Below are 20,201 nucleotides of genomic sequence, written 5' to 3'. Positions count from 1 at the left end.
AGGCTCAGTCTCTCATATGTGGAATAGCGGTGCTATTTAAACTTTTTTTTTTTTTTTTAACCTTCTTCCCTTCCTTTAGCAGGTAGAGTTTAATTCACTCAGGGAATAAGCTTATATGATGGGACCTTCACACGGGCTTTTTGTTTTTTTTGCTGCTGCAGGTGATCGGACTTTAAATAGGAATATGTCATTGCTAAGAGTTTTTGTTTTGATGTGTTACTCTTTGTGGATACCTCATTATTTACCCCCTGGCAATTCACCAATAGCAGCAAATCTCATTCATTGTTATTGTTTGGAGGAGCAGACTGTTTTTATAGTTTTTAATTAAAAGTGGCTTTGACATTTTCAACTGCAGAGGGAAATTGGATGGGTTAGTTTCATAGGATAGCTGGTCTGAACGTCACAGGATTGTGCTAATTGCCATACAGGTATATCGTTACCTGTTTTTTGAGGGATAGAGGGACTTGGTTTCCCTGAGATTGCATAATTCTTAGTTCACTAGAACTGCAGACAAGTTAAAAGAACAGTTAGAGAAGACGCCGTTCACCTTCCTTTCAGTGTGGCGAATCGTCTACAACATTCTGTACAGATGTACCAGGTCATAATAACAAGGACTAGAGCTCAGTAAACTCCTTCTACAAAACAGTGTGAAAAATACCAGTGGAGGTGGTAATGAAGCATCAAACCTTGGCACTATGCTTAGTACTGGGATGACTTTTTAAAATAATCCTAACAACCACTCAAATAGAATGCTACATCCTACCCATTTGCAGATGAGGCAGTGCACAAGAGAGGGTTGGCAGTTTTAATCTAGAGGTGTCTAATTCAACAGCCAGCTGTTTTACTTGACTTTTTCTGATCTAGCCTTCTTTTATTTTTAAAAATTTTTTTCTTAATGTTTATTTTTGAGAGAGAGAGGCAGAGTGTGAGTGGGGGAGGAGCAGAGAGAAAGGGAGACAACAGAATCCGAAGCAGGCTCTAGGCTCTGATCAGTCAGCATAGAGCCCAATGTGGGGCTTGAATTCACAAACTGTGAGATCATGAACTGAGCCGAAGTCAGATGCTTAACCGACTGAGCCACCCAGGCACGCCTGATCTGGCCTTCTAAACATGGCATCGTATGACTCCTGGTGTATGAGATGATTATAGATGCAACCCAGATGAATATTTACTTTAATAGTCATTTATCTTAATATATATTAGGAAAAGCCATAGAGCAATGAAGTTCGTGGTATCTTGCATCATATCACATAGGGCGAAGCTAAATTCATTTCAGTAAAATATGTAAGAAAAATATTAAATTGATAAAATGTGGGTGGTTCATGACTATGGCCAACATGATGGTTGGTGGTGGTACCTGAATGACCAAAGTAATTTCAGCGATGCATCTGTTCGCAGATGCCAGCCTTTTACTAATGCAGCACTGCTGATCAGAGGGCTCTTACAGCTGGTGGGGGTGTGTCCTGGCCCCCACATTCTGTTTGGTGCTCTTGGAGTCACACTCTTGGAACCTGCATGCATCTTTCTCATCCTCTCTGGTATTTTCTTCTCCAGGTTAAACATCCCCAGCCCTCTGAACCATTTCCCGTGTGCCTTGGTCAATTCTGCCCTAGTCCTTCCTTTCTGACAGTATTTATCCTAATGTGGGCATATTTCCTCCTGGGATCTTGGGCTGTATGACCTCCCTTCCATTGCCCCACCTTTTGATGTTTTTCTCATGAACCACTCGCCTCTGTTTTCTCATCTTTGAGATGGAGCGATAGCATGCTTGTAAAGTGCTTCACACAGTGTTTACCGTACACAGACCACTGTTGGTACTGTCAAGTCACTTTGCTGTTCCCGGGTCATCTTCTCTGATTATGGCTTCTTCAATATGAAAGAGTCCGCTGTGACTTGAAAATGGACAGACTTAGGACTTGGGGCCTCATAGTGAAAGGACCCCTTCCCGATTCCTTTCATCAGTTTTTCCTTTTTTTAAAAAAAAGGGATGTTTTACATCTTTTCACTTTCAAGTTCAGTTTCTCTCTTCTGCTTTTTTTGGGGTGATGGTTAAAGTTTTTTAAAAAAATTTATGTGCATGTGCTAGAAAATAAACGTATGTAGCTGAATGTGTCTAAAAGGCTTTCCTCACATTTGTAGTTGACCTGTTCACTTTATAAGTCTTTAGGATATTATAGTTAAGACAGCTTGCAGCATTTTAGATCTGTTTTACACAGCAAAATGATACTTAACAGCATCTTAAATTCTTTTTAAACCATGGAGTGAAATGTGATCCAAATTTTAAGAACTAGGGAAAAAAGTGTTTAAAGTAGTTTGATTTTGAGAACTTGAAGTAGCTTCATGTGTTCTGTGTTCTCAGTTTATATTAGCAGTGGTAATGATTTCAGCTGTCTTTAGTATTAACGTGTTGGAACATGGGACTAATTTGTGCAGAAATATATTTAGAGCCTTTTTTTATTTTTTATTTTTTTAATTTTTTAAAATGTTTTATTTTTTAATTTATTTATTTATTTTTCAAATAGTTTATTGTCAAATTAGTTTCCACATAACACTCAGTGCTCATCCCCACAAGTGCCCTCCATGCCCATCTCCCCCCTCCCCCCCCACATCCATCAGTCGTCAGTTTTTGTCAGCATTCAAGAGTCTCTCATGGTTTGCCTCTCTCCCTTTCCCCCACCATTTCCCCCCTTCTTCTGCCCCTTGTTCTTCAGTTAAGTTCCTCCTAATCCTCCTATACGTGCAAACATAGGATATTTGTCCTTCTCTGCCTGACTTATTTCGTAGAGCCTTTTTTTAATTAACAGTTTTTTGTTATTGTTTATTTTTGAGAGAGAGAGAGAGAGAGAGCATGTGCACGCCTGCAAGAGCAGGAGTGGGGCCGAGAGAGAGAGGGAGGATCTGAACCAGGCTCTGCACTGACAGTAGAGAGCCCCATATGGGGCTTGAACTCATGAACCGCCAGACCGTGACTTGAGCCAAATAGACCCTTAACCGACTGAGCCACCCACGTGCCCTAGAGCCTTTTACTCAATGAGAATTATGCATATCATGTTTGGATTTGTAATTATCCATTATGGGCCCAAATTAATATACAATGTTTAGATTCTAGGCAACAATGCATTGTGTAAACTGGCATCCTTTAATTGCTGTAGGGTCTCTGAATTTAGGCAAAGTATTTAACCTTTCTGAGCCTTAGTCTCCTCATTAATCAAATGGTATAATTAGACCCTTTTTCCTTATAACTCACAAGGGTGTTAGTCAAGGTAATATGAAAAGAGTCTGTCGTTGTACCAATGCAGTTTGGACAAAACCATGTTTGTTACTTTTTTAAAAATTTTTAAATGTTTTTTATTTATTTCTGAGAGAGAGAGAGTGTAGACAGCTTGAGCAGGGGAGGGTCAGAGAGAGAGGGAGACACAGAATCCAAAGCAGGCTTCAGGCTCTGAGCTGGCAGCCCAGAGCCCGAGGCGGGGCTCGAACCCACGAACTGTGAGATCTTGACCTGAGCCCAAGTTGGATGCTTAACCAATCAAGCCACCCAGGTGCCCCTGGGCAAAACCATGTTTGGTATGAACGTCACCATCCTGGAGACTTTGAACCTTAGGCCTTAGGTTAGTGCTTCACCGTTTTTTTGACCCTCTTGTTTGATGGTCTCTAAAGTGCACTGTGTATAGTTTCTAGGTATTTTTGAGAATACTAAAGCACCTTCCAAAATAGTTGACGAGTCTATGGAATGTTACCAAATTAGGCCTAGAAGTCAGTGCTCTCAACACAGAAGAATCTCACGTTCTATATATTTTATGCAGGGTTTGCACTTTAGGCAAAAAGTAAAGGTTCAGTGAGGGGTACAGGGATTGCTGTCAGACCTGGTTTTCTTTGCCAATAGGGGAGCTTGTGAGAGCATATCATGTCAGATTGAGGTGTTAGCTTAAGGAGGAGAACAAAAAAAGAATACTGGAGACTTCTTGAATCTCCAAGATTCTCTGGTCCTTGTTTAGAACTCGCAGCTACATTGTAGCCTCTTATGCCTTTTCCAGAATATTCAAATATTTTGATGTCTGTGATATGCCTTACCTGCTCCGAAGCCCTTGGTGGCTGCTGCTTTCTGTACGTTTTACTTTGGCATCGACATTCCCTACTATGGCTCTTTTCCTAGCCTCACTCCCCTACACATAGGTCAAGTTCTATTTACTGCTTTCCAGCCTACGGGTTCCTCACTGAGTGCCAGGGGTTGGGGCCTTCTGCATGGAATATTCTTTCTTCCCAGCTATATCTACTGAAGCCCTAGTCATCTGGTTTGTTCATGAAACCTTTCATGGTCTTTCCTCAATCCCAAGCAGGCATGCTTTTTCTCTTCTTGGGATTACTCTGTGGGAAGAGCATGGTGGCTTGACCTGGATTCAAATGTCGACCCATGTATTTCCCTGAGGAATGATCTTGGGTGGGTTAGTTCATGTGCTTAGAGCCTTAAAACACCTAACTTCCATGAGACAGGACAGCTGGAGCACTTCACGCAGGGCCTGGGCTTAGATTCTCTCCAAGTTGGTGCCTTACTTTTTCTTTCCCTAATGGTTTTTACATTTGCTCTTGCAATAGACCATTTTTTTAAAAAATCATGTCTTGTTTTAATAGATTATAATCTTATGGAAAAAGATCATATCTTTTCTTTGTTAGTCAAATAGTGCCTAGCAAAGTGCATTCACAAAAATGGGTGTTTTGCTGATCTCCATAGATTCGACTTGGTCTGGAGTTATTCTGGTTAGGGGATGGTTTTGGAGAGCTCTTGTGTTCAAAGGACCTACTTCCCCTTTTTCATCCTTGTATTTCTGTCTTCTCCCTATCTTCTAGCTTCCATTTTTACTTCCTTTAGTGCTGCGAAAGAGCCAAGCTCACTTCAAAGAGTTGACTTCAAAGCCCCTTTGGCCGAGAATTGCTCGCCACTGAAGCCTATAGGAGTTGGCATCAATGGAAGACCTTGTGTTGGTTGCATTTAAAAGTTTTTTGGGACTTCTATTTTTATAATCCTTTTAAACGTGGAAGGGGGGGAGGGTTACAGCAACATCTGCTTCTTAAAAAAAAAAATCAAACATAAGCCAGTGTGAATCCAAAAAAAGTTGAGATATCTTAGAAAAAAAAAGTGATTTTTTAATTGGTGGAAATGAGTAAGTCTTTTTTTTTCTTAAAAAGATTACTTTAACTGTTTTGTCCTAGTTACAAGGGCTTGGGATGGAAATATAGCCTTAACTCATGTGCAGCGTTTTCCAAGATGGCTGTGGAGTTGCAGGTTACACAGCAGACAACAGGGTTTGGGCCTAGCCATACCTCACACTCACTGTCCTTTGAGCTGTCCACGTGGACTGAAGGAGAGGACAGAGATTACAGAGCAGTGATGTCCCACCTTGCACACTTTGATGCTCTCATTTGTTGACGTTTTGAGGCTTGGAGTGATGGACTCTTCCAGGAATGAGAAGTGGAACCCTCATACTTTCTATGGTAGTCCCCAAATATATTTGCTGAAGGCCTACTGTGTTTCAGCAGCTTGCCGGACCTCCTGGCAGCCTTCACCGGGCAGGGTCCTGAACCAGCCCAGCAGCCTTACTGCGCATGCTCCTGAGCCAACCCTCCAGCCTTACTGCGCGTGCTTCTTAGCCAAGCTTTTCATGATTTCACTTTTGCCACCTGTCCCCGTCACACACCCACTGCTGCAGCCCAAGACTTTGTGCAGATCTTTCCAGCGTGCTCCCAAACCCTATGTCTTATTGCCCTGATGAATCCTTACTCTCCTGGTTTAAGGGTTAATCCTTTATGGAGCCTTCCGCCAATTTCCCCTCAGCTGGCTGCTTTGTTCTCCAGTGTGACCTTGGGAACATCAATTAGAGCGTTTGTTTATTTTATTCTTCTGTAATTGTCTATTTACACTTCTCTCTTTGCAAATTGCAAGCCTTTTGAGGGTTCAGTGAATGGCATAAACAAGCACTGTAGGAGTTGAAACTAGGTGGAGGTTGGGTTGTTCAGGGAGAGATCTGACTCAAATCTGTAAAGATGGATACAGTTTATTTGCAAAATGTAAGGGGATGGGCTTAGGCAGTTCAGGCTATGAAGAGACAAGGGTGGGAAAATATCTTCTAGTCCAATTGAGACAGGCCTCAAATGGCGGCCAAGATGTTCGGCCATTTTTACCAGGAGGAATGAGATGATTAAAGCAGAATTCTTAGGAAGATCTGCCTGGCCAGTAGTGATCAAGATGGATTTACGGGGTATTAAGGGGGGCCAGGAAGGCCAGGCAGGAGAAGATTGTGGAGGTCTGGAAATGAGGCAACAAAGGTGCAGATCTGGCATCACCCAACTATGTTCTGCCACCTGTTTCTGTAGGGAGCTAAGAAAATATGTTGTGACGTGTGGAAATTATATGCAATTCAAATGTCAGTGTCCATGAATAAGGTTTTGTTGGAACGCAGCCATGCTTATTCATTTACATATTGTATGTGGCTGCTTTCACACACTCCGATCAGCCTTGAGGAGTTGCAGCAGAGACAGTTCAGCCTGCAGAGGTGAATGTATTTACTCTCTGGCCCTTTACAGAGTAAGGTTGCTGACCCCGGTGTGGGACAAACCAGGGTGAGTGAGGATGTGAATGGGGAGGAAGGGACAGGCGGGGTCAAGGGACACTTCAGAGGAGGAAGCAGTGTAGGAGAGTTTTTCCAAGTCGTTGCTCTTCCCTTCTTCTGTGTAACTCCATGTCTTGGGGGTGGTGCTCTAGATGGGGAATGGTTAGGGCAGGGGAGTGTGGAAGGGCAAAAGGGTTGTGCTTTTGTGATGCACATGTCCTGGGCCAGTGGTAGAGTAAAGCCAGACCAGCTGGGTGGCTCCAAGTCGAATGTGGGCTCCTCCTGCTTTGACCAAGGACAGCTTGCTGGCTCCTGAGGGGCGTGAGGCCAGAGGGTCCACACCTGACTGACTGAGGGCTTTTGGGGGCAACTGTGTTCTACAGGGAGGACAGGAGTGGTGGAGGGGCCTGTCAGGGAGGTCGCCTTCTACCCCCTACAGCTTCCCAAGGGTGTGCTTGTGTGTGTGAGCTGGGCTGTTGGGAGCTCTTTGTGGCTGATGTTGACACATCTTTTCCCTGCCTTTGGGGCCCAGAGAGGAAGCTGGTGACTCCCTTTAGCCTGAGTGAGGAGAAAGCTGGGAGGCCAACTTCCCTGCTGTCCTGTGTCTTCCTGGGGACAAGTATCATCCACAGAGCTCTTTGAGGATGAACAGATACAAAGAAGGGGCGTGGGGTGAAAGGGAGGTCCAATGGAAAACAAAATAGCCTGAGGCATGTCCCTAGTGAGGGAAAAGGCACGACTTTCACCCAGCCTTAGGAATGCCAGATGGGCATTTTAGACGTCATGAATGAGTCAGAGACAACGTGCCCATTGGTCCAGGACAGACACTGGGGACTGACTGTGTATTACCACTTTTGGAAAAATGTTTGTTGTCAGAGGAAACGTTGGTGGGGGGATGGGGGAGTCTGGCCTAAGCCTCTTGTTTTGTAGGTGAGAAACCCGAGGCCCCAGATGGATGGATTTACCACAGCTGGTTGGTGATGGAACTGGGGTTTAATCTCAGGCCTTTTAGGATTATTGCTAAGGAATTCCTAACTTTTTTGAATGTGTGTCACGTGCCAGAGGCTTTATATGCAGCTTTAGCCTTCCTGACAATGTTGGCAAGTAGCTCCCATTCCTATTTTATAGATCAGGAAGGTGAGGCTGGGAAAGGCTGATTTGCCCATGACCCAATAATGGGAAGTGACAATCAGACCCTCATCAGCCTCACTCCAGACCCTGCCTTCTTAAGCAGTAGGTGTGCATACAGCACATATCTGAGTGGCTTCCTAGCTCCTGTTTCCATGGCATCCAATCCATTGTTTCTCTTCATTCACTGAATGCTTACTGAGTACTTGTGAGATGTCAGGAGGATACCAGGTTAGGCGAGGACACGAAGGACACCATCTTGGTTTTGGCTAAGCCAAGCCAAGGGTAGGGAATGATTGTTCCATAGTGTCCCACTTCCTACCCTCCAAGCCTCAGCTCCAAGATCCCCTTGTCTGTGAAGCTGCCCCTCACCCCTCAGGCAGGTTGATTTCTCCCAGTTTTGGGCTCCCACAGTGCCCCATGCTCTGTCATTTAGCACTCACAGTGTACTGTGTCTTCCTGGGACTCTCAGGCTAAGAGCGTGTGCGTTTATCTTCGTTGCACCATTCGTGAGCACAGTGCTCGGCATCTTGGGGCACTGGGCAAATGGTGAGTGAATGAATAAATAAATGAATGGATGCAGACTCAACTGTCAGTGGTTCTCTGAGTTTACTTTGCAAACGAGTCACTGGAGGCACTTGGTAAAGATTCAGACTCCCTAGTTCTACCCCTTGCCGATTGCCCCTAGGTTTGCGATAGGACCCTAGAATCTGAAGTTCCCTGTGGCTCCCAGGTGTTCCTGATGCGGGTGGTCCGCCAGCCACACATGCAGCAACTCTGGTACAGGTGCTGAGCTTTCTGGAATAAAGACAGGAACCAGACATTAAAAATAGCACTCCATTCATCTGCTTGTGCTGAGACGCCAAGTGCCCCCTTCTGCTGGTGACAGGTCCGGATGTGGGCCAGTTCTCAGCCCAGGGAAAATGAACAGTGTCTTCTCCGTGGTGTCCAGAACAGTCTGAGTCAGTGGAATGTGCCGGCCAGTCAGGCAGAAGGGAACTTCTACTTCTTTTTTAAAACCTTGGTGGGAACTGTGTTGGCAAGGCAAACCAGGAGGAGAGGAAGCGCCATGGGGGTTTGGGGTTGGCCGACATCGGAGGGCTGGCTGTACTTTGGGTGGCCACCGAGGGCCGTTGCTATATATGCCCCTTTCCTCTTGAAATAGTCACTTCCCCGGCTGGGGTGTGTGTTGGTTGGCCGCCACAAATACATGGCCGTTGTTCAAGGAGGCCTCCTGGGATGTTAAAAAGAGAGAACGGGGCTGGGCTTCGGCCAGGGCTTTCTCGGGAAGACAAGAGAGCTGGCTTTGCCCCTGTCACACCTCTGACTCACTGTAAGATTCAGAGGGAGTGGCTCTGGGGCCTTAGGCTGGCTTTTCCATCTGTAGAATGAGGTGGAGGGTGATGGGGCAGAGTAATAAAGCTTATTTCTTCTCCTGAAAGGGTGTTTCGAGGCCAGAATTCAACACAGGGACTCTGTTGTTGGTCTGATGCTATTGATGAAGGCTCAGGAAGCTCAAATTTTGGTGTTAACTCTTTAAAGGTACATGAGGCATTGAATAGTGCCAAGTCCCCTAGTTTTCTGCCGATGACAGGCCACTAGAATATCAGCTCCTGGAGACAAAAGGAAAGGAGATGGTCTTTCTTTCTTCATCTCTGGGTGCCCACTGCTTAGCACTGGGCCTGTGGCATACAGTAAGCCTCTATAAATATTTATAGAGCTAGTGGCCACAAACACTTGGTGCCTACCAAGCATCAGGCCCCATATCTCTCTTGTCATCTTCTCAGATGGGCTGTTGCCGCAGGGGGATATGATGAGCAGGATGGTTTTGAAGGAAGAAGCTAAACTTATACCTCTGCTTTCAACGTTTTACCTGTTTTTTCTCTTCCTTACATGTAGGACTATCAGAGGTGAAGGAAATGGTTAAAATCTTTATGGTGGAATGAACCGAACTCAGGAGTCAGGGGACCAGGGTTCAAGTTGTGAGTGACTGCTTCCTAGTTGCGTCACTTATTAACCTCTCCCAGGCTCAGTGTCCTCATCCATAGAAGAGATGGATAATACTCACCTGGGCCACCTCTCAAGGATCCGTGTGAGGCTCATGCAATACAGTGTATGGGAATGTGCCGTAGCTGCACGGGGCTGCCGAGGGGACGTGTGTGAGCAGCGAGGGGTGGAAGCCTCTGAAGGAGGTGGCTCCTGAGGTTTACCCCTTGTAGAGCGACTGGAAAGGAATCTAGCTTCAGTGGTGAGCTCTCAGCTCTTCGAGGGCAGGTCACCCCCTCCTCCGCCCCTGCCTGTGTCCGCAAGTATTTTGGTATTAAAAAAAACCAGCCTATATTTTTTCATGAAACCCTTAAATTAGTGACTCCCAGGCTGGCTGAGTGAGGCTTCCTAGGGAAGCCACATGTCTTCACAGGGCTTCGTATTTCCCCTAGCGCTCAGCACGCCTTGACAGGCTAGTGTACGTCCACTTGTGTGTGTGTGTGTGTGTGTGTGTGGCCTGCTGCCCCCAAGTGAGTGTGAGCTGCATGAGGGCAGGGCTCTGTTTTGCGCACTGTGGAATTCCCAGCACCTGGACTCGGGTCTGGCACATAGTGGGGGCCCGGTCAATATTTGTGGGATGAGTGACTGAATCCTCACATTCAGTGGATGTGAACTTCTTTGACTTCAGTTTTGGCCAGTGTTTCTCAAAGAGTGCTCCTAGGACCTCTGGGGGTTCCCGAGACCCTTTTAAGGGGTCTGTGCGGTCAGAACTACTGTCCGAATAGCATGAGACTGTTATTTGTCTTTTCCCTTTTCATTCTCTCACGAGTGCAAGTCCTAGTGTACTGGTGTTTTCCAAGGAAGCAATGCGTGGCGGCACAGGGCCGTGCAGGGGAAAAAAGAACTGTTCAAAGTGCAATGGATGGAAAGGCCCCTGGCTTTTCACGCGACAGAATGCGAAAAGTCATGGACACAGTTTCAGATTCTACAGGGCAGCCAGCTTTTCAAAAAAAAAATGACCTACCATTGTCCAGTTTTGGCATGGTATCAAAGGAAAATAGACAAATTACTGAAAGGTCTGTGAAAATATTCCCTTTTCCAACTACATGTTTGCGCGAGGCCAGGATTTCTTCATAGACCGCAGGCCCCGAAACAGTCTTCTTGTAGAGTGAATGAGGAAGCACAGTGAGAATTTCGCTGTCTCTTACTCAGCCAGACATTAAAGAGATTGGCAAAAATCTCAAAGGATGCCCCTCCTCTCACCAGTTCCTTTCCGTGCTGGAAGATGTTTTCCATAAACGCTGTTTTGTTAACAGATAATGGGTTTATTATGAACAAAAGCTCTTTGGGATCCTCGGCCAAGTTTAAGGCCGTCAAGGGTCTTGAGCCCAGATGGGTTAGGAGGCCCTGGATTAGGCGGGGGCCCTGCAGGCTGTGGAAGGGGGTTGTTGCGACCCTGCAGCTCACACCGGGATTCCTTTCTAGGCAGGTGCCTGGTGTTTACAGAACATCCCCTGTGGTGACGTGTTTGCCTTCTAGTTGCACGGCTCTGGGCACATTGCTGCCTCCCTGGGCCTTGCTCTCCTGGTTTCTTAAAAATTGGACCTGGGAGGGGCGCCCGGGTGGCTCAGTCCAACTCTTGGTTTCGGCTCAGGTGATGATATCACAGTTGGTGAGTTTGAGCCCCACATTGGACTCTGTGCTAACAGGGAGCAGCTTGCTTGGGATTCTCTCTCTTGCCCTCTCTCTCTACCCTACCCCTGCTCAGGTGCTCGTACACACACACACACTCTTTCTAAATAGATAAACTTTAAAAAAATTAAAAAAAAAAAAAAAGAATTGGGCCCGGCACTGAGGAGGTAAGATAACAGGTGGGGGGCTCTTCCTTCTGTGATGTATTTAGGTTTAATTTTTGAACCCTTCTCCGCATGTCAGCTCTGTTCCCCCTTCTGAAAGAGGTGACAAGTGACTCAGTGATGGGTTCCAGGGAAGCAATGAGGCTTGAAGCTGGACAGGGTCAGCCTATGAGGGAGTGGGGACTATCGTGTCTTACAGACGGCAAGCTGAGGTCTAGACCCGAGGGAAGGGACATCGGGGGAGGTTCAATTAACCTCGGTCTGGGTCCCAGACTGTCCCTGGCCTCTAGCCTTACCTTGTAGTCTGTGATGATGGAACTGACCTCACATGGGGCCTTTCCCGGGGTTTATTGAGCAACTGAGGTCAGTGGTCTGGGGCCACCTGTCCTTCCCGACAGGCCAGTGACTCTGCAGGAAGACACTGTGAGTGTGTGTTTGTTTTGATTGCTCCTGTATAACTTCCTGCTGTCTTCTCAGGGCAGCAGCACTTTCAGAAAAAGGCTCTGTGTTTCCCCACGTTGAGCCATGCAATACATTGAAATCTGTTTCTTCCCCCCGCCCAATCTGAAAATATTTCCCTATCATGGTGCCCCTGGAGAACTGTACATCTTGATAGAAAATGGGCGAAAGTTGGATATGGAGAAGTCCATGAACCAGTGGGCACAAAGCACTGAGCACCTTGTTGTCTGCAGAACAAGAGGTGTAATAAAATTAAAGTCCTGTGTTATTGTGGTCAATGCTGTTTCTCCTTAGCAATTAAAAAAGGTTTTTTTTTTTAATGTTTATTTTTTGAGAGAGAGAGAGTGCGAGTGGGAGAGGGGCAGAGAAAGAGAGAGGGAGACACAGAATCCAAAGCAGGCTCCAGGCTCGGAGCTGTCAGCACAGAGCCCGATGCGGGGCTTGAACCCACCAACTGTGAAATCATGACCGGAGCCATGGTTGGATGCTTAACCAATTGAACCACCCAGGCAGCCCTGTAGCAATTTTGATAATTAATTTGCACATCACACTTTACCAGTTTATTCTGCAACGAAAATGTGTTGAGTTCTTCTATTGTGCCAGGCAAAGTGATGAATTTTATGTCTTGGGATGAATGTGGTTAAAAATGCATAGGACGTTACTTCCCAGACATTGGTCTACAGGATGCAGAGTTTGTGAAAAGTTCCTGTTGTCCATGTTAAAAAGAGAAACTCTCTGCCCCTCCTCCACTTGTGCTCCCACGCTCTCTCTCTCTCTCAAAAAAATGAACTTAAAAAAAAAATAAAAAGAGAAAAATAAGGATAACCGCCTGAGATTCTCATGACACTAATTCAGTTCAAAGGACCGTCATTTCATCAGAATATATCCTTCCTGTGTCTTTATGGGGAAAGTGTTTCCTTTTGTGTAACGAGAATGATGGTAGGTAGTAAGTACCCTTTATTTGGAAAAGTAAAAAGTTGTAACCCTTGGGTTGACCCTCATGTTTTGAATGTGTAATGTTTGAAACTGCATTGATCTGTGAAATCCCAAAACCTGGTAGATAAAACCATAAACTGTCACAGCTAGAGGGATCTGAGCAAACAGCCAAGGTATGTTCCCCTCATTTTACAGGCAGGGGCCTGAGACTCTGAGAAAGCATGTGACTTGCCCAGTGTCCCACAGCAAATCTGAGGCGAGTCAAGGCTAAGGCCCAGAAAGGATGGCTGTGAGCTCCGGTTTTGAGTCAACCACACCTGTATTCAAATTCTGCCTCTGCCACTAATGAGCTGATCTCTTATCTCTGAAATTGGGCTACCTACCCCAGGAGCCCACATGAAGATTTAATGAGGTGATTTGATTTGGGAGCGAGTTTGGCTCAAGGGTAGAGGAAACCTCTCTGCCTCCCCTTCCTCGTTAGTAAATAGGTTCTTATGATAGGTCAGTGCATGCCATCCGTCACAAGGGTTGTATTTTTAGCCAGGTCCCCGCATTTCCTACTTGTGATTCTAAGTAACACCAGCTGTTCCTTGGCTTCCCAGTCCTCCCTCGGTGATCTCTGTCTTCAACTTTGAATGATTTCAAAGACCTCATTTGAGCCTCTCTGCTGCCAGTCCCAGGCGCAGGCCCTGGGCAGGAGGGTGGGATAAAAAGGGTTTGCCAGGGTCCCATGCTATGCACACAGCTCGGGCACTTCCCTTTCCTGGGGGGACCTGCCTCCCTCTTGGAGTTTCGAGTTGATTGGCAAGCATTTTCTTTCTCATCAGGGGACCCGAGAGGTGGCCTTTTAGCAGACATACCACAGAGTAGCAAGCATGCCGAAATTTTTGTGACATGTCAGACTGAGAGACCGAAGAGCATCCCATGCTTTGTCTTGAAGCCTTATAATAACCAACATAAATTATCTGTGGGAATGGAATGGCCCTGGCCTAAGACGAGCTGTACCATGATCTCCTAGTGACAGTTTAGTGACTCCATATGTTCACAGATGAAGGGAGCATGGCAGCTTGGCAAATAGCCCCAAGTGTCTCTGGCTTGGTGCCATAGGCTTATCCTACAGACCTGGGCAGAGTGATGTATGGAAAATGCCCACCTTTGCCCTTGGCCCCGAGTAGGCCCTGCATAGGTAGTGGTCGTCACTGCTGGGATTTCAGGGTTCCTCGTCCCGAACTCTTCTCTCTCTACATGTTATCAGAGTGTCTTCTTCTTAAGTCTCTTGTGTCCTGTGGGGTGGATGAATCAGATGCCCATGATAGGCCTGTCTGTGCACGAGGGCCGGAATCACATGTGGCTTCTATATTAATGCTTGTGGTGCTTGGCTTGGCTTTGGGCGATCTGAGCAAATGCGGTTTCCATCCTGGTGTGTCATATTAAGAAAACGTATGTTGTACTGGCTTCAGCCAAGTCAGCCGATGTGCTTTGCTTTAGGAAGTCTGTGTAGAGCTTTTCGTCTATCATTTATTCAGGTAACACACCCTATTTCTTTGTGTTGGAGGCGTGCCGTGTGGCATCCCTGGTCAGTGCGTCGGGCAACCGGCATCTGTCTGCTCCGTGGGATAGCCACTCTGAACGGTTTTATTTTGGCTGTTATTCATTCCCAAAAGTCCTAGGGGACATTTTTTTAATTGTCAAAGGAAGCCATGCCCCGTGTGGAAATTGTGGCAAGTACAGGAACACATTTAAAAAAAAAACAAAAAAACAAAACCAAAAGAAAAGTTGCCTATAACCGACTACCCAAGGAGACCACTGTTGAGGATCTGATGTGTGTGTTTTCAGTATTGTTTCAAATGCCTTAAGAAGATTCGGCGGATGTCATACTGTACATGTGTGGATTACTCAGTGGACATGGTGCAGTCAGTTCAAAGGGCTGTTGTGAGGCTTTGATGAAGAAACAAATGTGAAATGAAAGGAATTTTTATGGAGGGTATAGAGCAGGGCTTGGCCCTGGCACATCCTAGCTCTAGGGCCCTGTACTATGGTACTAGCCATTGAAGTATAGTGCCTTTGTTTCCCCATCTGTAAAATGGGCTACAGAATATCCCTATATGAGGTCCTTGGAGCTGCACTACAGCCAGCTCCCAGTAAATACTGGCTCTCTTATTATTCAAGAGAAACATGGGAAAACACATTGTTAAATAAAGCAGGTGTTCGGTCTCCTCTGGCATCTCCCTAGTCTTAGTGGGTCACAGAAACTCATTAATTTACAGCCTGTTGAGTGGCAGGTAGGAGCGGCTCTCCAGGGCCGACATAGCACTCGTTGTCTCTGTATCCCATGCAGCGGGTGGCACCTGCCACCTGGTTTGTCTTCAGCTAATGAACAAGTGTCCAGATGACCTGGATCTTCCTCTCCTTCCTCACACACATTTTTCTCTCCTACGCCCACATGTTACCCACACCTGCACCTCCCATCTGGTTTTTATGAAGTGCCCGCACCCTAGAGCTGTCCCCACTGTCTACCTTGGCTCCGCTTGGCTGTGGGCATGTGGAGAGTGCTTTGTACTTTTGAATCATTCGGACTGCGTCTTCATCCGAAGGTTAGTGCCTTCCCCTCATGATGCCCGGCCCCATCCACCCAACTCTAGAAGGTGAGTGTCTTGGGTGGAGGTGAAATGTTCCCCAAACCAAAGGCTGTTTATCCGAGCACGGTCCACAGAGTGACACCCAGTGATCCATGGGGGCATTTGCCGTTTGCCTTGGACAGTTTCTCCAGTCTGCAATTAAGCAAAGTCCTCTCTGGTACAGCCTTGTTGTGGACCATTCAGGTGGGACTGGAGAAAATACCCTGGGTGGCCTCAGGTTAGGTGTCTGGTCTTGGGCAATTCACTTCCTATGTTTGGACATCCACTTCCTGATTGTAAAATGGAGATAAGAGGATCCCTTATCTCATTGGAGGATTATTAAGATTACTTACGTGGGGGAAGTGTTTCCTGGCTTATAAGAAGAGCTAGGAAACCGGGCTGTGTTGTCCTATTGTTATTGTTGGTATAAATTTGCATTTTTTATTACTTCCCCTTAAGGAGTTAAAGGTATGTGTGTGTAAAAGGTTAGGCTGCAAAATAGAACTTTGTACAGACCTTAGGGCTGGATGGGTCTTATTTATCTATCCGGTGTGTGGTGACTGAGGGGCACGGTACAGGCTGGCTATACTCACCACCCTTCTCTTCCTAAAGGCAGGTCTCTACCAGTCTCCCCTAAGGGAAACACATGTTGGTGTTCATGTGACTCTCTTTTCCCTTTCTGCTCCGGATTTGACCTTTTTGTTCCTTGGGGTGATTGAAACATTTCTAGGAGATACTTGCTTCCTTAGGATTGCTATCGAGGCAAGTCTAGGTGAGACATCCAGAGGAAGCCAGCTTGGAGAGCCCCCACTCTGTGCTCAGGGTTTATTTCGATCAGAGGATAGTGTGCCCTCCCCCAACATCAAGAAAGATCCAAGCTCGTTTTCTGGAGCCCGAGGTAGTCAGAGCCTGCTGAAGGACCCAAAGCATTGCTGGCATAGAGCTGAGTCTGTGAAGCTTGTGGCCTGTAAGCATTGGCAGCCTAGTCGTTATTTCTGGACTCCCCGGGTCCTGTTCAGAAGCGCAGGTGCTTCTGGCCACTGCTGTGGGATAGAGAGGGAGCTGCCAGACTGCGAAGGGTAGCCGCTTACTTCTGAAAAGCTGTCTTAAAGATGTATGTTTGCAGACGGGAAAATTTTATTAGCATAACATTCGAAGAGTGGAGTCTGCAGAGAGCTGGGGTTTGCCATCTCGCTGGGTCTTTGAACCGTTCTGTGAGGTTAGGAGGCAGGAGTGTCAAATCTCATATTATGGACAAAAAAATGGAGGCCCAAACAAGGTGAGGTGACCATTTTGATTCAGGACCAGGATGCAGGTTTCCAGACCCACGGAAATAGTCCCACGTGTCTCTTAGACCCGCGGAAATAGTCTCACGTGTCTCTTAGATCAGTGCTGGAGTGGGAGGTGGGCTCTGCTGTGATCCATTGCGGGCAGCCCCCTGCACTGACTGCCCTGCTCAGACTGCATTAGGCAGCCACCCCGTCTAACCAACCAACTGATCAAGCCAGTGGCCTTCGCTCGGCTCCTGACTTCCCAGTCCTCTCCCTTTCTCTCCTGTTCTCTCTCCCTCCTTCCCTCTGCATGGTCCCTCTCCCTTTCCCTTTTTCTCTCCATCTCTCTCTGGAATCAGGGCTCTCAGTACCTCCCTGCCCACACCCTGGACTTAGGCCTGTGTTCCTAGGCTGGCTGTAGACTCGCTCCTTACCCTCCCCAGTGAAGGAGGCTGGTTGAAGGGTGCGAGTGTTGGCTGTTTGGCGAGAATTTTGGATTTGCTCTGCTTCGATAAGAAGTCAACTATCAGCAAGCTTATTAGTTACGCATTAAGGGCACTATTTCTCACAACTGATGGTAACCTGCCTTATCAACTGAGAACCATTTTTCTAGAGGCTAATGATTAGCTACTAATTGAATAAAGCAAGTAGCTCTAAAGTGGATATGAATGCACAAAGGCCATTTCATAGTGGTCTACGTTAAATGACAGAGCACATTACTGCTGAGACCCTGGTGTACATCACTCATGCATCTAGCCTGCAGGTATGTATGAAACACCCATTATGTGCAAGGCACTCAGAGGGGGAACAAAGGAACTGATAAGGTGTGTGTATGTGTGTTTGTGTGATTTACATTGTTGTGAGGGAAGGAGGGCAAACCTCAGACACCCACAGGCTGCAATGCAGTGGGGGCAGTGGGCACAGTGAAGACATTGGCCAAGAACGAGGAGGTCTGGGTTTGTCTTCGGCCCTTGCCCCCGACCTGGGAGTGCCACTTGGGCAAATCACCTGACGTCTCTAGTTCTTTATGGAATGGAAGCAATGCCCAGCCATCTAGCAATCACCTGATAGGTGTTAGCTGTTGTCATGGTCACCGATAATGATGCTAGAGAGTTGCGTTGGTGGCTTAAACATTTTTATCATGTATGTGATGATCAAAAGAGTATAATTGTGCTCCACGTGCAGTAATAAAGCCTACACCCGTCAACCCACCACCCCATTATTTCATTCACCTGTGTTCCTTTGCAAGCCCATCATTTGCCTGCCCCCCCCCAACCAGATCACCACTGCTTTGAATTATATTTATTGGTAATCAGCATATTAAAAAATCTTAAAAACATATCTGTGTAGATACTGAAGCAATCTATTGTTGAGTTTTGCTTATTCTGGAGTATCTCACATGGCTTTCAGTGACTTGCTGTTCTCAGTCTTGTCTTCCTAATCTTCACTCAAATTGCACGTCACAGCAGTGAATTCATTTGTGAAAGGGTAAAGCGTTTGGTGTTACATGCATCTTACTGATCCATTCTTCTGAATGACTGAAGTCGGCTTTTCCCACTTTTTTTGGTTATCGCACACGATGTTGCTGTGAACTTTCCTGTGCGCGTCCCCTGGTTCACACGCAGTGAGTGTTTCTGTGTGGCTCATGCTCATGAGTGGAATGGCTGTGATGAAGTTGAAGTTTACAGGATTGCCAGATTGCTTTCTGGAGCGATTGTACCCAGTTTCCCACCCCTTCAGCGCTAGGAGTTCCTATGTATCCATAGATTCTCCATCACTGGACGCTATCAGAGTTGTTAAGTTTGCAAATCCATATTTCTGTGGCTTTCATCTGAGCAGATATTTTTATCTCTGATAGTCACTTGTATATCTTTTGTGAAATGTTCAGGTCATTTGGTCATTTTTTTCTGTTGGATTATTTGCTTTATCTTATTAATTCAAGCCCTTTCTCTTTATATTCTTTTTGTTATTTTGTTTTTTAAACAAAGTCTTTATGTTCTGAGGTTAATTCTCTGTTGGCTGTATGTATTGTATGTGCTCTCAGCTTGTGGCCTGACTTCTCTCTGTTTAAGGTATCTTTTGAGAAACTAGGGTTCTTCGTTTTGAAGGGGGTCAGATTTATTGGTCACTTTTTTTTATGGTTAATGCATTGGGTTTCGCGTGAGTTATAGAAATGCTGTCTGCTGTTTTATTCTAAAGGTTCAGGATACTACCTTTCACATTTATGTCTTTTATTTGTTTAGCAGTGATTTAGCTTTATGGTTTGATGATAGAGATCTGGTTTCACAGTTTGCATGAGGATCCGGCATTTTCCTGTTAACACTGTTTGACGACTTCTTCCCTCTGTTGGCTCATGGGTCTGTGTCACGTGAGCTTATAGCAGGGGATCCATGGGTGGGGAGCTTTCTTTCTGGGTCTGTAGTCTATTTCATTGGTTGCTTTGTTCCTGTACTAGCACCACACTGTGTTAATTACTATTCGCTTTATAATAAGTTATTACAGGTCCCAATTCTTCAGGAGGAGGTCCTGGCACTTCCTCGCGATTTAAGTTTTAGAATCAACTTTCTGGGAAAAAAAACACCACCACCACCTCATTTGAATTTTGGTTGGGATTGCTTTGAATCTACAATCAGCTTGGTGAGAATTGACATCTTTCAATACTGACGCTTCAAGTTCAGGAATGTGATATATCTCTTCTAAGTCTTTATTTTATTTTATTATTAAAAAAATTTAAGTTGTATATTTATTTTAGAGAGTGTGTCTAAGTCGGGGAGAGAGAGAGGGAGTGAGAGAAAATTCCAAGCAGGCTCTGCCAGCACAGAGCCTGATGAGGGGCTTGAACCCAAGAACCATGACCTGAGTGGAACCGAGAGTCAAATGTTTAACCAACTGAACTACCCAGGTGCCTAGGTAGTTTTTAAAAATTTTTTAATGTTTGTTTATTTTTTTGAGAGAGAGACAGGGGGTGAGCAGGGAAGGGACAGAGATAGAAGGAGATGTAGAATCCAAAGCAGGCTTCAGGCTCTGATGTGTCTGCACAGAGCCTGATGCAGGACTCAAACTATGAACCACGAGATCATGACCTGAGCCAAAGTCAGACACTTAACCCGCTGAGCCACCCAGGCGCTCTTCTTCTAAGTCTTTTAAATAAAATTTGATGATTATCTCCATACAGAGCCTACAGGCCTTCTACAGGACTGAATGCAGTCCCAGGTTCCTTAGGTTTTTGTTGTTATCATAAATGATAACTTAAAAAAAATTAACCATCTGTGTATGGCTGGTATGTGGGAACACATTTGATTTGGTAACTGTGCTTGATGAAATTCTGATTCTTTTTTT

General features: G+C 45.9%; 1 protein-coding gene across 1 annotated transcript in view; it reads left to right on the top strand.

Annotated features, from left to right (window-relative positions):
- The first annotated feature begins 17,565 nt into the window (after positions 1-17,565).
- The window catches only part of PTPRJ (protein tyrosine phosphatase receptor type J), a 74,997-nt gene continuing 72,361 nt past the window's right edge, over positions 17,566-20,201 (top strand). Inside the window, exon 1 of the mRNA XM_039226696.1 lies at positions 17,566-17,625. Coding sequence (XP_039082627.1) covers positions 17,566-17,625 — 60 coding nt within the window. The remainder of the gene's footprint in view (positions 17,626-20,201) is intronic.

This window comes from Hyaena hyaena, unplaced genomic scaffold (genome assembly GCF_003009895.1).
Source record: "Hyaena hyaena isolate Hyena2069 unplaced genomic scaffold, ASM300989v1 scaffold_23, whole genome shotgun sequence".
Taxonomy (NCBI): Eukaryota; Metazoa; Chordata; class Mammalia; order Carnivora; family Hyaenidae; genus Hyaena; species Hyaena hyaena.
The sequence above is the reverse complement of the archived record's forward strand: the minus strand, read 5'-3'. Positions and strand labels throughout refer to the sequence as shown.